The 14,280-nt window shown below is 39.1% G+C and overlaps 1 protein-coding gene across 1 annotated transcript; it reads right to left on the reverse strand.

Annotated features, from left to right (window-relative positions):
* Positions 1 to 1,645: 1,645 nt before the first annotated feature.
* Positions 1,646 to 2,605, reverse strand: LOC150090875 (uncharacterized). Its single transcript, XM_090375497.1, has one exon. The coding sequence runs from the start codon at positions 2,603 to 2,605 to the stop codon at positions 1,646 to 1,648; it is 960 nt and encodes a 319-aa protein (XP_090231623.1).
* Positions 2,606 to 14,280: the final 11,675 nt, after the last annotated feature.

The raw sequence follows: 14,280 nt of genomic DNA on the forward strand, positions 1-14,280 counted from the left end.
TTAATTCTTCTATCTTCTGCTGAAATCTTCTTTCCAAAGCTGGTGGTTCCTTGTGTTTTCGGTTCTTCTGCTGCTGGACGCTTGCTTCCCTTCCATTAATCCTCGTGTCTGCTACCGTAGCACAATACCCGGCTGTGTGGATGGCCTCCAGTGTTACACTATTGCTGTCGAGGTAATGCGGTAGTATGTGCCGATTCAGGTGCTCTGTGACTTTCCACATAGTTCTATTCGGCCTCTGCTTCGGTATCATGTGAGTCTTTGTGGGGTCCATTCCTTCGAATTCTGTTAGGGCCTTCTTCCACTCGTCCTCTATTCTGGTTATCATTAACTCGTCTGTTTCCTCTTCAGATACTGTAGGTGGTATTTCTTCTTGCTGTTCCTCCTCTGGTTCGGCGGTGGTATGTTCTTTCTCTTCTGGTTCCATATTCTTTGTCCTTTGTAGTTGATCGCTCACGTCCTGGTTGATTTTTTCCAAGATTGCAGGAGCTATCAGATTTTTCGTGACGATGGTCCTTCTCTGGTCCGCTGTTCGGTGACCTCAATATCCGTGAATCGTTCCAGCCACTTGGTATATTGTCTCGCCCTGTAAGTTGTCATATCGGTCTCCAGCTTCGTTATTTCGTAGTATGCTTGCATGATGTACGTATTCATTTCGATGCTCCACTTCATGCGTTGGCGTTTTCTCCCGTCCTGGGTGGTCACTAGCGCAGTTGCGCAGGAAGCACTTCCAGATGGTGGGGCTGGATGGTCTTGCCCTTCTTCTTCTTCTTCTTCTTCTTCTTATTATTATTATTATTATTATTATTATTATTATTATTATATTAGTATATGGTGCAAGGAAGCCTGAGGCTTATGCCGGCCCAGCCAAAAAAAAAAAATTCTGAATTACCCTGAGAGAGAGAGAACAAGAATCAGAAGCAAAAGATAGTCACCAAGAAACAGAAGATTGATGATATCCAGGTCAAGACCCTGGGTTTGCCAAGCCCACCAGATGTGAGCCCTGGGGTTATTAAGAAGCTAATAAGGTGTATTTGGATACAAGACTCCAGAGATAGGTATTTTAATTTTAATTTTGTTCTAATTTTCGAATGCATAAGCTATACTCATTCTATTGCTTCAGTTACTGCCTGCCGTTTGGCATCATCTCTTAAAAGTCAAGGTTCACACTGATAAGGTAATAAATATAAGCTCCCAAAAAATTTAATTGAGAAATATAATTCTTGTATGGTAATATGGCTAAAAATTATTTAAAAAATGCATTTTTAATCTTTAGGCAAAAAAATTTATATTTTAATATACGGTGCTCACACATATTGTAAGCCGCAAAATCTTGCTCTCTTAAAGCAAAAGGTTAAGAACCCCTGATCTAAACAGTTTATGGAAAATTGAAGTAAAAATGAAAGGATTAAAATAAATTTAAAAATGAGTGCCTCAACCTTGTATTTTTTTAAAGGCAAGTTTATTCTACATGCCGTTGTACTTTGGATTTTATGGATGGGCATAGGCAGTATCGTTCTAAGTAAGATAATAAGGTCAATTCTAGCGCTGTTTTAACATGAAAAAAAAAATCTAGTTCGGTGATTTGAAAGTTCAACTACTAATGTGGTATCGTTTATAATTCCAATATCGTGAGTCGCTTTATTCGCTAAAGGATGAATCCCTTTGTAGGGATTTGGCTGCTTGCGCTAAAAAATGGATGACTCTGTGTTTCTTCAATTTTCGTTCTTCGTTTTGTAGGTCGTACCTGTAAAAGCAGATTCAATAGATCCAGAAGACCTTCAATTTCGGACTCAGCGATGTGTGAGGCTGGGTATGTTTCGATCACCAAGGTGTGCAACTGTTCTTTGGCTAGTAGATGTGTATGGACACCTCCACCTAAGATTTTTTTCCATGAAAATGCCTTTCGTAAAGTTTTTTTCCACCAAACGAGGTTCTTAGAGAGATACATTTTAGTAAAGGATTCCACTAATGTTACTCCATAAGCCCATATATCAAGTTTTGTAAGGTCCAGTTTGGAGTGCCAAGAACATTTGTCTTTCAGCCTATGATTAACTTCGGGAGCTCTATATGGATCTGGGGAAACAATTTGTCGAGGATGAAGAGTAGCATGCTTCTGAGTGAGAGAAGTGAAGTCACATAACAACGCTTCCCCTCTATCATTCAGTAAAATGTTATCCACTTTCACATCGAGGTGACACAAACCTCTATTATGAAGGTATATAAGTGCCTCAGCTACTTTACCAACCCAGTATTTCATTAAGGAATAACTGCCAGGGCTTTTTAAAAAGGTGATGTCGTAGATTTGGGCCAAGAGTGATTTTCTGCAGATATCCATAATAAAAATAGAGATATGATTGTTTAAAACAATGAGGTTTAGGAGTTGTAGAAGATTTGGATGACGAAGGGTAGGCCAAAGATGTAATTCACCGTGTTCAGCACAACTGACAATTTTTACTGCTACTGTTTTCCCCAAGATGGAACTTTTCATTTCCACTACAGTACCAAAGGTACCTCGGTCCACTTTTCTAATAAACTCAAAACGATTAGTGTCTCGCAGGTAATCTACGGTATCCTTAATACTTCCAGTAAGCTGAAAATATTCCATAACTATATCTTCTAGAGCAAAAAAAAAGTTCGCAATTTATATTTTGAAACGAAACAAGAAAAGTGAGCACCTGGGTATAGAACAGTTGTTCTACATGAACAAGGAAGACTTCTGTATCATGGCCATGTTACAGCAAATAAAAAAAATTAATTATGCAGTTATTGAGAACTGTTGAAATAAGTCATTGTTGTTAGACAAGCTATATCACTAAATGTAATGTAACAATGAGTAAGCAATTTCACAAAAATGTTACAATTCATTCTGGTGTACAATACAATGGTGTAAATTAGAAGATGAATTAAACATGAGTTTAATATTCATTCTTATTCGGTCTCACATAAGGATCCTATTATTCCATATTTAAATTTAATGATCGACACAAACAAGAAAAAAAAAAAAGACAATACTCTCCTCCCAAATACAAAGCCCGCAAAATGTTTGTGTATTTCATGTGTTACCGAGTACAAGATTTACGAGATTCTAGAGGTACAGTATATACAAATAAAACTGAAATGAGAATGGTGTCTGCTATAGACCAAATGGCATGGTGAGTGTAATAAACAACAGTACAGAAAAATACAGAAGGCCAGTAAATCAGAATGTCGTATAATTGGTGGATTTTAACTTTCCGGATACCAACTAAAATTTGTGCAGTTGGTAATTTGCACAATAGCAGAAATTTTCCAGATTTAGCGGATGACTGCTTTTCCGCTCTCGAGGTAGTACAGTTTGTAAAATTGCCGTCTTCCCTACACCGGGTGGAAAAGATCTAAATTCGAATCTCGTCGATGACGAGAGGAATTTTTATGGGTGTTTTTTTCACAACGTGGCTGCGTTAGTCGGTCTCAGCGGAGGCTAGCATGGTTTTTCTCCGGAAACTCGGAATTTTCATCCAGCAAACCGAAAATCAACCTCAGAACACACGCAATTTACAGACAACATACACGGAGTAACATGGCCTTAGTCGCCGATGCTGATAAAACCCAACAAAAACCAACCGATCAACAACGATTTTCCAGGGCAGCATGTTAGAGAAGCAACAAGATAAAGCAAAACTCTTGATCTCATCAGCAGTGAGTCTTCATGCGTTAATACTATTCAAATAGAGGAACCAGAAGGTGGCAGTGATCATAATTTATTGATGTGGGATTTATTTAAACATATAACTACTGTTAAGGGTAAACGGAAAGACTTTTGGTATCGTAAAGGTGACTACAGTGCTCTTAGGTAGTTTTTAAATTCCTTTCAGTGGAGCAAACTGATGATGCTACCAACTCCAAATTCTAAATGGGAAGACTTAAGGAAGTAATTGTAGAAGATGCTTAGCTTTTTATACCAACAAAGAGATACCGTTCATATTTAACCTAAATGGATGTCCTACGAACTCAGGGCCGGCTTTAGGATGAGGTCAGTACCCACTGGCCTAGGGACAACATGGTTCAGTGAGGCACCAACGCCAACGCCGTCACCCTCCTCCCAAAAACAAAGCCCGCAAGAAAAAGTTTGTGTATTTCATGTGTTAACATGTTAAAAACAAACAATATTAAATTAATAATTTGCAAATTTGCATAATTATAATTTATAATTACTAATTTACATAATTATAATTTATAACTACTAATTTACATAATTATATTGCACATAATTTACTTCTTGTAAGTAAATAAAATGTAAAATTAATCATTCTAAAAAATAAAAATTTTTGGATCAGCGGGATGACTACAATGCTCTTAATGGAGCCCCCATTTGGAGCCCCTATGCCATCAGTAAATGTGGCATAGGGGCTCCATATACCCCTGAGCTGGCCCTGATGGGACTAGTGGCAGAGAAGAAATATGTGTGGGATGATTATAAATTAGCAGTTAATGTGGACTCCTGCAGAAAGTGCAAATTTGTCTGTAATTTAATCATTAAGGTGGTTACTAAAGCTAAGGCAGATTATACGAACTCCTTGGCTAAGAAAGAAAAAAAAAATAGCAAGAATTTTTTGCTTATGCTAACAGTAGAAGGAAAGGAATAAACATTTGCCTACTATACTAGCTATTATTGGCATGACTATTGATGTTATGCTATTGATACCTGTGCGGGCTGCTAAAAAACGAAATAAATATTTAATATCTAGATTTTATGGGTGAAGAAACTGTTACTGTTACAGTTGAAGAAACGGGACAGGTAAACCAGAAGTACACCAAGTTATAAGTGGGTGATTAATGATTTTGTTATGATTGAGAAGAAACTGGAAGAGAAACGGCAGCAGTTGAAAGTAAACGAGGCTTCTCTTGCTGACGGAATCTATCCAGTTATATTGAGAGAAGCAGCAAACAAATACTGTAATTATAAGCAATACTTAAATCAATATTCTAGCAAAAGCTTATTTTTCCGGTACTTACCTCATTTATCCGTGTTAATCACATTGAAGTTTTTGAAGGTTAAGACATTAAAAACACAATTATAAAATTAATTAAAAGTAGAAAGATTAAGATGCATTAGTAATTTAATTGAGACTAAGCTGAGGAAGAAGTGCACCACCCATTCCCCCGGTCCTTATCTATAAAATTACTATGTAAACGGAAACTAAAATCTTAAACCTTGGAACGTAAAAAGCCAAGAGTCTAAACCAGCGTTTCTCAACTTTTTTTTAATTATCGCCCCCTAAAGGGCTGCTTTAGACAATTTTTTTTTTTTTCCAATCGCCCTCCGTGAAATTTTAAACAAGAAAATACTTTGTACTTACTCTTTTAATTCAATGGGATCCCTGCGCCTGATGCTTTCTAGCTAAAAGTTCAACGTTCGGTATGATGTTAGTAAGTTAAATTCTAATATCTCCTCTTGAACATATATCAATTCTGTTTTTTTTTCCCTTTGTTAATATATTATTTATTGAACTAAAACCACTTTCAACCATATAAGACGTTGGAAAACAAAGAAGTACTTGGGCCATTTCAGACCACATTATTGGATAAAGAAGTTTAGTTGTTTTGAACCCCACAACTCAGACATTCCACCTTTTTCGAATTTATATTAGCATTCTTCGTAACATTTTAATTCAACGAGTTCTTGAATTTCTTCAATAACAGACCCGGAATCGCATCCAGTTGGATCTAACATCCATGGCTTCACTTCAAAAGAAAATAAATCTGAAAATCTATTTTTCATTTCACCTTTTAAAGAACACAAATGATCTGAATAATTCTTAAGATCATTCTCGGTGAGCGATTCATTTATTTCAGTTCATTCTCGCACATCATGAAATTGTTTTCTGATTAAATTGCTTTCAAATATGTACAGTTTTTCAGTGAAGGCTTTTAATACGCGTTTAAAGTCTATCACGGTAATTAATTTCCCTTGAAGTTGAAGTGATCATTAAGTTTTTGAATAATACCAGCCATATAGTATATGTAGTTTTTGTGTTTGCTTATCTCCTTTGCTAAATCTATCTCCTTCGCTTTCTAAAAAACTAATTATCGTATCAAAAAGGTTTACAGATCTTGTTATACAGTTTCCTTTAGAAAGCCATCTGACTTCTGTATTTAAAAGAAGCCTCACATACTGTTCCTCATTATCAACACAAAATTTTCCAAAAGGCGAACATATTTGCTATGTGACTCTATTTTATTGATGGTTTTAACAACATTTTTTGCAATTTAACAAATATTTTTTGCAATCAGATGATGTCGGCTGTAAAAAATATTAGTCTGGCTGTAAAAAATATTAGTCCATCGCAGTGTATTGCAAGAACTTCGGAACATACTTCCTTTAGTTGGGCTATACAACCTTTATGTCTTCCAACCATGGAGGTAGCACCATCAGTTGCACAGGATACCAAATTTTCCACTATTACTTGTTTTTCCATCAAATGATGTTTTTACAGCAGCAAAAATAGATGCTCCAGTACAGTCAGTTTCTGTAGATTTTACAAACAACATCTCTTCTTGCAATTTGCAATCAGGGCTGTACGCGAATATACCCTCTGGACTTTTTTAGGTGAACAGCGTATACCTTCTAGTTTTTGAAAGACTTGAAAAAATAAATATTATTAAAATATTTACTGAAAATTAAAATAAAAATATTAGAATTTGATTTTTAGGCAATTAGGCAATACTGATAGTTTTATTATTTTTAATATATATGCCGTATATATAAGTAAGTAAATATGCCGTGTATATACAGTAAACTCTCGCTAATACGGCGTATTAGAGGGAAAGTCATCCGGAGCAAAAGATAGCCCTAAAAGACCAAAAAATTTAGAACACAGATAAATGGAAAATTTAATGATATAGGTAATGCTGGTGAAAATAAATAAAAAAAATATTACTGTAGAGCCTTTATTTAAAAACTATAAAAAGACAATACATTTATCCTTCGATAGATGGACAAATGCATTGTCTTTTGTCATTTTACACATTTATCAGGTGGCGCTGGCGTCCCACGCCAAATTCACTTGCTCGTTGCGTGAATACACTAAGTACAGCTTCTTTCAGCAACGCTTCTTTTATCACTTCCCACATCGAATTTTAAAGGAAATGTCTTTATAGGTTCTTTTTGTTTTTAATATCTGACACAGCCTACCTACCAAATTCTTCAGCAATTTTTTTTTCCGGGAACACAATTTCCAAGTTGTTCTATCACTTTGAGCTTGTTAATGACAATGTTTATAATGTTTATATACAGTGGCGGACAAACACTTCAAGTAAGGTGTTTTCTTTTTATTTCACTTTTTAATTATTTAGAACCCATAATTATATAAAATATGTTAACTTATGTACATATGTATATACTTATAAAGAAGTATGCAAATGAAGCAATATAAGCAATAACATCCGTCCGACTCAGCAATGATTTTGAACAACACGCAAGACCATACAGTTCCGTCTCTGCGCTGTTAATCAGCACACAGTGAGAGTTACTCATCTGCCTTCCTAAATCCCGCGTGTCTTTCTTCAAAGTACTCAACTGTGAAGTAATTTTTCATATTTCGATCCGGATCAACTATAACAAGATTACCGAGGGTTTACTGTTTATATACAGCGGCGGACAAAAAAAATGCATCACTTGTGAATTTTGCAAATAAACGTATTTTGCGCTGCACTGTGAGTTGCAGAAATGACCGAAAAGCATTTGTTAGATGGGATATATATCTCTGAATGAGTGAAATCCAATAAAAAGACTCCACCTGATATATCTAATTGCCATAAATACCTTCCAAAAGGGTAAAATGCTCAATTAATGGAAATATGAGAAATCATGCAAATAGCAATCATGACATCCAAACATACATTTCATTGCAATTACGTGTACAAACTGAAATGACAAGTTAACTTATTACAGTATTACAGTATTATTACTGTAAATCAGCAAAATAACTGCTTGATATTTGGTTGTACCTCTTCGAGCTGCAATTACAGCCTTGCAACGATCTGGCATAGAGTTAATCAACTTATGGATATCATCACCATCATCAGCCATTTTCAATCCACTGCAGGAACACAACTGGAAAGTTGCTGCTTCTTCAGCAACTTTCCAGTTCCTTCTATTTTGTACAATGGCCATCCATTTACTACCCACAAACTCATGAATTTGTGGGTAGTAAATCGATCTCCGCTACAGGTTTTCTTCTAGCTCCTCTTGGGTACCATTCTGTTATTTTCTTAGTCCATCTGTCATCATGTCTTCTAGCTATGTGTCCTGCCCAAGACCATTTTAGTTCTTTAGTTTTGATAAGAATGTCCTTTACTTGAGTTTGCTGCCAAATCCATGTGTTTCTCTTCTTATCTAACAGTGTGATTCCCAATATAATTCGTTCCATTCTTCGCTGTGTAGTTCTCAGCTTCTCTTCCATTCTTTTGGTGAGTGCCCAAGTTCCACTTCCATTAGTCATGGTGGGGAGTATACATTGGTTCATTATTTTACGTTTCAGACAAACTGGGATGTTGCTCCTCAGTATGTGACTATATTTCCTGAATGCTATCCATCCAAAATTTATTCTTCTCTTGCCTTCCAGCCATTTATCATTAGTACAGCTAATAACTTGTTCCAGATAAGTATATGATTCCACTTTTTTAATTACTGATCCTTCAATCATTATATCTCTCTGCGGCATACTTGTTCATCGTTACTTTTGTTTCAGCCATATTCATCTTTAGTCCAAAATCCTTACTAACTGTGCATAACTGATTAAGATTTTCCTCTAATTCTTTGGAATCGTGGCTTATGACCACTATGCCATCTGCAAATCGTAAATAGTTTAGGTACTCTCCATTCACATTGACTCCTTTCTGTGACCTGTTAAATCTTCTGAAAGCTTCCTCATGGGTAGCAGTAAACAACTTTGGAGATATTGTCTCCTTGTCGAACTCCTTTCTCAATTTTAAATTTGCTACTGTCTTTGTCTAGTCTAGTATAATAAAGGAGGTAGCGTTCCCATATATTTTCTTCAAAATCATAATATATGGGGTATCAATGCCATGTCTTTCCAGTGCCAGAAACATTGCCTTTTGCTGTACGGAGTCAAATGCTTTTTCACAATCCACAAATGTCAGGCATAATGGTGTTTTATTTTCAATTGCGGTCCTTGAGGTTGTCACAGACATTCTCTCAGATATGCCAATCAAGCTAACCTTGCTACCTAGGAGTCTAAAACGCTGATGGAACTGATATTTGGGTGACACTCAAGTCAAATGGACCCAATTTCGGCGAAGTCCGGACGGTCGGTGACAGCCAAATCCCCTGCTTCCACCTTCACGATGGTGGGACTGTTAGCAATCCTGGGTATAACCTCCATGCACAAGTACATGGTGGGTGACCACCCAGGTGTGAACCAACATAAGCAGGGGTCGAGGTGTAGCGCCCACAGCACATGGGGGAATGCCGCCCCTCTACGTTACCAGGGAGTACTAGGTGGTAGATGACTCTCATCAACCGGTGCAACACCACCACTTTGCTTATTGGAAGCTTGAACTGGTGGAACCCATGGTTAGTCTCTAGAGCTAAGTTCGGTTCAATCCTTCCCTATCGCTTCCATCAAGCAGTATGAGTGATGACTTTTGAGGTTATGATGAACATCGTGGCGAGATCCAATATTCCTTACATTTCGAGGGTAGAGCTCTAAAACGGTGTTCGCAGGCCGGCCGCTAGTTAGTACACCGGACCGAACCTATTGGTAACTCTCTAGGAGGCTTCCGCATCAGCTAGTGTATAATGTTGTTACCTCTCAGATATGCTCTGCCAAATAGTGACAGGAGGGAGTCCGAGTAGTGTGTGAATGCGGGGAGCACTGTCGAGGCCACGTTATGTCAAGGATCTGGGTATATTCTTACCATGTGTATGCCATGTCCAAAAATTTCATTACTTCATACAGCACGTCCCACCCACCTTTTCTTACTATTGAATACACCATTAATTGTCAAACTAATAGAGCAAGCTTATCTGTGAAAATATGTAAACCTCCCAAGCACTTCTTAATTCATTTAACAAATATATGTGGTCTCATTTTAATCTTAACGATGTCCATTTCCACTTGCAGTCTGCCAAACCCCATGTACGTTTTCTGACAGAATCTCAGTTATCGGTTGATTCAAATACTGCTCATCTCAGATGCCCAAATTATTCGCTGTATGATTCCTTTTGCCTCAAAGGTGGTACTTGTGCATATGTCCGTTCTGATATTCCCTGGCAGAGACTTAGCGATTTGGAATCTACTCTCTTTGGTCTTCTCTGCCTTAAAATCTCTCTACCTCATTGTGTACAATTCATCTGTTGTCTCTACCGTTCTCCCAACTCCACTAATCACTTGGAGCTTTTGGACTTCCTCTCTTTGCAACTTGACTTCTTTTGGACTTCCTCTCTTTGACTAGAAAACGGAAGCCTGCTGGAGTTGTGAACATTAAAATCACCATAGAAAATTACTAGTCACACCGACCGAGCTGGTCGAGATGCTGAGGCTTTTGCAATTACTAATGACCTTGCACAGATTGTTCATTTACCTACAAGAATACCGGACAATCCTAATCACACAGCCAACACGCTTGATCTTTTTCTCACAAACAACCGTTCTAAGTACACGGTCGAAGTGAGAGGTCCTTTAGGCACTTCAGATCACAAATTGGTGATTGTCCCTTCTCCAATGGAGCCTTTATCTCATGGCTATTCCCAACCTCGTGTTGGTTGGCATTACAAGAATGAAAAATTGACCTGCGAGATTTCTTTTCTTCTTTTCTTTGGTCAGATTATTGTTTCAAAACTTCTGATATAAACGTTTGCTCAGATCGTGTCACTGAAATTATTCTTGCAGGAATGGAATCCTTTATCCCACCTCCACTTTAAAATCACGTCCTTTATCTAAACCTTGGTTTTCCAATAAATGTGCTAAGGCTGTTCAAGAGAAGAATGTTGCATATCGTAATTGGCTTGTTTCTAATTCTTCAGATTCATTTTCTGCCTACACCAAAGCTCGCAATAATTGTAGAGCAGTTATTATTCAGTCCAAACTAGAGTTTGAACAGGCTAAGCGTAGAAAACTTGCTTCTTACCCTAATGGTAGCCGAGCATTCTGGTACCTTGCCAGAGCTATTGGCCGCAACGCTTGCCCATCTCTGCTCCCACTGTCCAAACCTGATGGTTCTGTTGTCACTTCAGCCAAGGATAAAGCTGACCTGCTAGCATCCCATTTTTCTTCCAACTCATATATTAATGGTAAAACACCTTCCACCATTCCCAACACGCTCCATTCAATGCCTCCTGTGGTCTTCCGTCAAAAGGATGACAGATGGATTTTGACGAATCTTGATGCTAAGAAATCTCCAGGTCTCGATGGTATTTCTCCACTTGTTCTCAAAACCTGTGCTCCTGAACTTACTCCTAATCTTTGCCGCCTTTTTTCACTTTCTTATTCCAAAGGTGTTTTTCCTTCTGCAGGAAATTTGCTCAAATCCAGCCAGTTCCTAAAAAGAGTGACAAATCCCTCCCATCCAGTTATCGTCCCATTGCTTCTACTCTTTCTAAATAATGGAGAAATCAATTAGCCGCCAACTTTTAAACTACCTAGAAACCTTCCGTCTGATCAACGATCGCCAGTATAGATTCGGTCAGTGTCGATCTGACTTATGTTACCCATTTATGGACTAATTCAATGGAAAGGTTCGGTGAAATAGAAGTAGTTGCTCTTGACGTCTCAAAGGCTTTCGATCGTGTTTGGCGTAAAGGTCTTCTAAACAAGCCTCCATGTTTTGGTTTGCCAACTGTTTTTAGTAATGGTTATCCAGTTTTCTCTCTGATTGCTCACTGAGGGTGATGGTAGATGGCGCTCTGTCTTCTAACTTCTTCAGTAATGCCGGTGTCCCCCAAGGTTAATTTCTTTCCTCCACTCTTTTCCTCTTGTATATTAATGACCTTCTTCCATTTCCAGAGGGCCCGAAGAACATGGCCAGCAAATGAGGTTGAAGCCCTGAGGCAAATATATAGACAAATAAGAAACCGGTACACTGACGCCATAAAGACAAGTAAAAGACGCTCTTGGGAGTCCTTGGTCTCCACAGCAGGGAACAATAACCCCTGGGGCATTGTCTACAAAGTAACAACCAATAGACTGCCTAGGGGGGAGGTGATTTCTACCACTAGGACTCGGCAGGGAGATCTCACCACAACCTGGGAGCAGTCGATGAATAACATACTCGACAGAATATATCAAAAACCAAATATGTTAACTATGCCAGGTCAGAAACAGACATGCGACAGAAACGATAACTACAGAAACCAGGCGATTGAGCCTCCCTTCACCCTGGATGAACTCAGCGTGGCCGCTAGTAGGGTCAGAAATAGAAAATGCCCGGGCCTCGATCTTATTGAGCCTGAAATACTCAAGAAAAGCGTGGAATATAATCCGCACCTACTCCTAAAACTATACAATAGATGCTTGGAAACAGGACGTTTCCCAACTGCATGGAAAACAGCAAATTTAAAACTAATACTGAAAAATCCTACCAAAAATCCAGAATTTCCGGATTCATATCGACCCATCGCACTGCTCCCAGTGGCAAGCAAATTGTTTGAAAGATTACTCCATGTGAGAGTTATAAAACACTATGAAGCGGCAGGCCTACATGCCAGAAATCAGTATGGCTTCAGACCAGGATCCTCAACCGTGGACGCACTGGGAAACTTGCTAAGGATTTTCCAGGATTATAGACGAAAGTATCTGCTGCTCATCTCTGTTGACTTTGCTGGGGCGTTTGATTCACTTTGGTGGCCAAGCGTCCTGGCAAGGTTGAGGGAGGCTGAGGTGCCTCTTAACCTCTACAAAGTAATCGAAAGCTATTTAACACAAAGAAGAGTGGAAATCAATGTACACTATCAAAAAATAACAAGAGAGGTGCACAGAGGATGTCCGCAGGGGTCGGTGCTTGGGCCGCTTCTGTGGACAATGGTCCTCGATGAATTCCTGACTGCGGACCTGGGTTCTGTGGCAGTACACGCCTTCGCGGACGACTTGACATTGACGGTGGAGGCGGACTCCAGGGCCCATTTGGAGACGCTGGCAAATCAGGCACTGCAGCGGCTGCAGCAATGGGCATCAAAGAACCAGCTGAAAATATCGTCAGACAAGACCTCATCGATCCTGCTAAAGGGGACTCTGCAACTACAACCCCCGCAAATTAAAATCACCAATGTAACAATCAAATTTGTGAGCCAACTGAAGTATCTGGGCGTTATCCTAGATAAAAACTTGACGTTCCAGCCGCATCTGAAATACATCAGAAGAAAAATCAGAGGATACTCTGGACTGGTAACCAGAATCACAAGGAAAAATTGGGGACTCAAGAAAAAAGCACTGATGCTTTACTATAAAACAACCTTCCTGCCTGCAATCACCTATGCTGCAGCGGTGTGGTATCCAAAAACGACACTGGTAGTCAACAAAAGAACACTAGAAATGACCCAAAGGACCATACTGCTATCAACAACTCGCGCCTGCAGCACGGTAAGTACCCCAGCTTTGCAGGTACTTGCTGGAGCGCTCCCTCTGGACCTGGAGGCAGTTCAGGCGGGGCTACTGTTTTTGCTGGCCAGGGGTGTGGCCGCTACCCACCAAGGATACACGACAGACCCGGCGGGCAACCTAAAACACGAAAAAAATAGGCTACAGACCCACCTCCTAGATCTTTGGCAGAGAAGATGGACAGAGACTACAAAAGGCGAAGTAACAAAAAGATTTCTACCAGACCTCCAGAAAATATACCCAAAGCAGCCACCGTGGTACTTCCCAGGGTACCATATGACAACACTATTAACCGGACACGGACCCTACAAGGAGAAGCTGTTTGGCTTCCGACTCGTTGAGGACCCCAACTGCATATGTGGGGAAAGTGAAAGCTGGAGCCACATAGTCTATGATTGTCAACACTATGAAGACCTCAGAGGGCTACTAATAACAAGGTTAAGATACTTCCCAAAAGGACTGGAGCACCACTTCCTGGACACTGAGGATGAATATAGGGCACTCTCCCAGTATGCGCAAGACTTATTCACCAGGAGAAAAACACTAATAGCTATCTACAGCAACGTACACAGAGATTGACAAAAATCGGCGCCAAATGTGACAAAAAAAACTGAAACCCTGCAGAGGACCAGTACTTGGACAAGAAGAGTGCTGATCACACGGAAGAGAAAAGCAAGGACGG

Source organism: Mastigoproctus giganteus, chromosome 1, assembly GCF_048544385.1.
Source record: "Mastigoproctus giganteus isolate SK-2022 chromosome 1, ASM4854438v1, whole genome shotgun sequence".
Lineage (NCBI taxonomy): Eukaryota > Metazoa > Arthropoda > Arachnida > Uropygi > Thelyphonidae > Mastigoproctus > Mastigoproctus giganteus.

Bases quoted from the DNA above. Each gene is read 5' to 3' on its own strand.
- LOC150090875 (XM_090375497.1), bottom strand. From the start codon at position 2,605: ATGGAATATTTTCAGCTTACTGGAAGTATTAAGGATACCGTAGATTAC.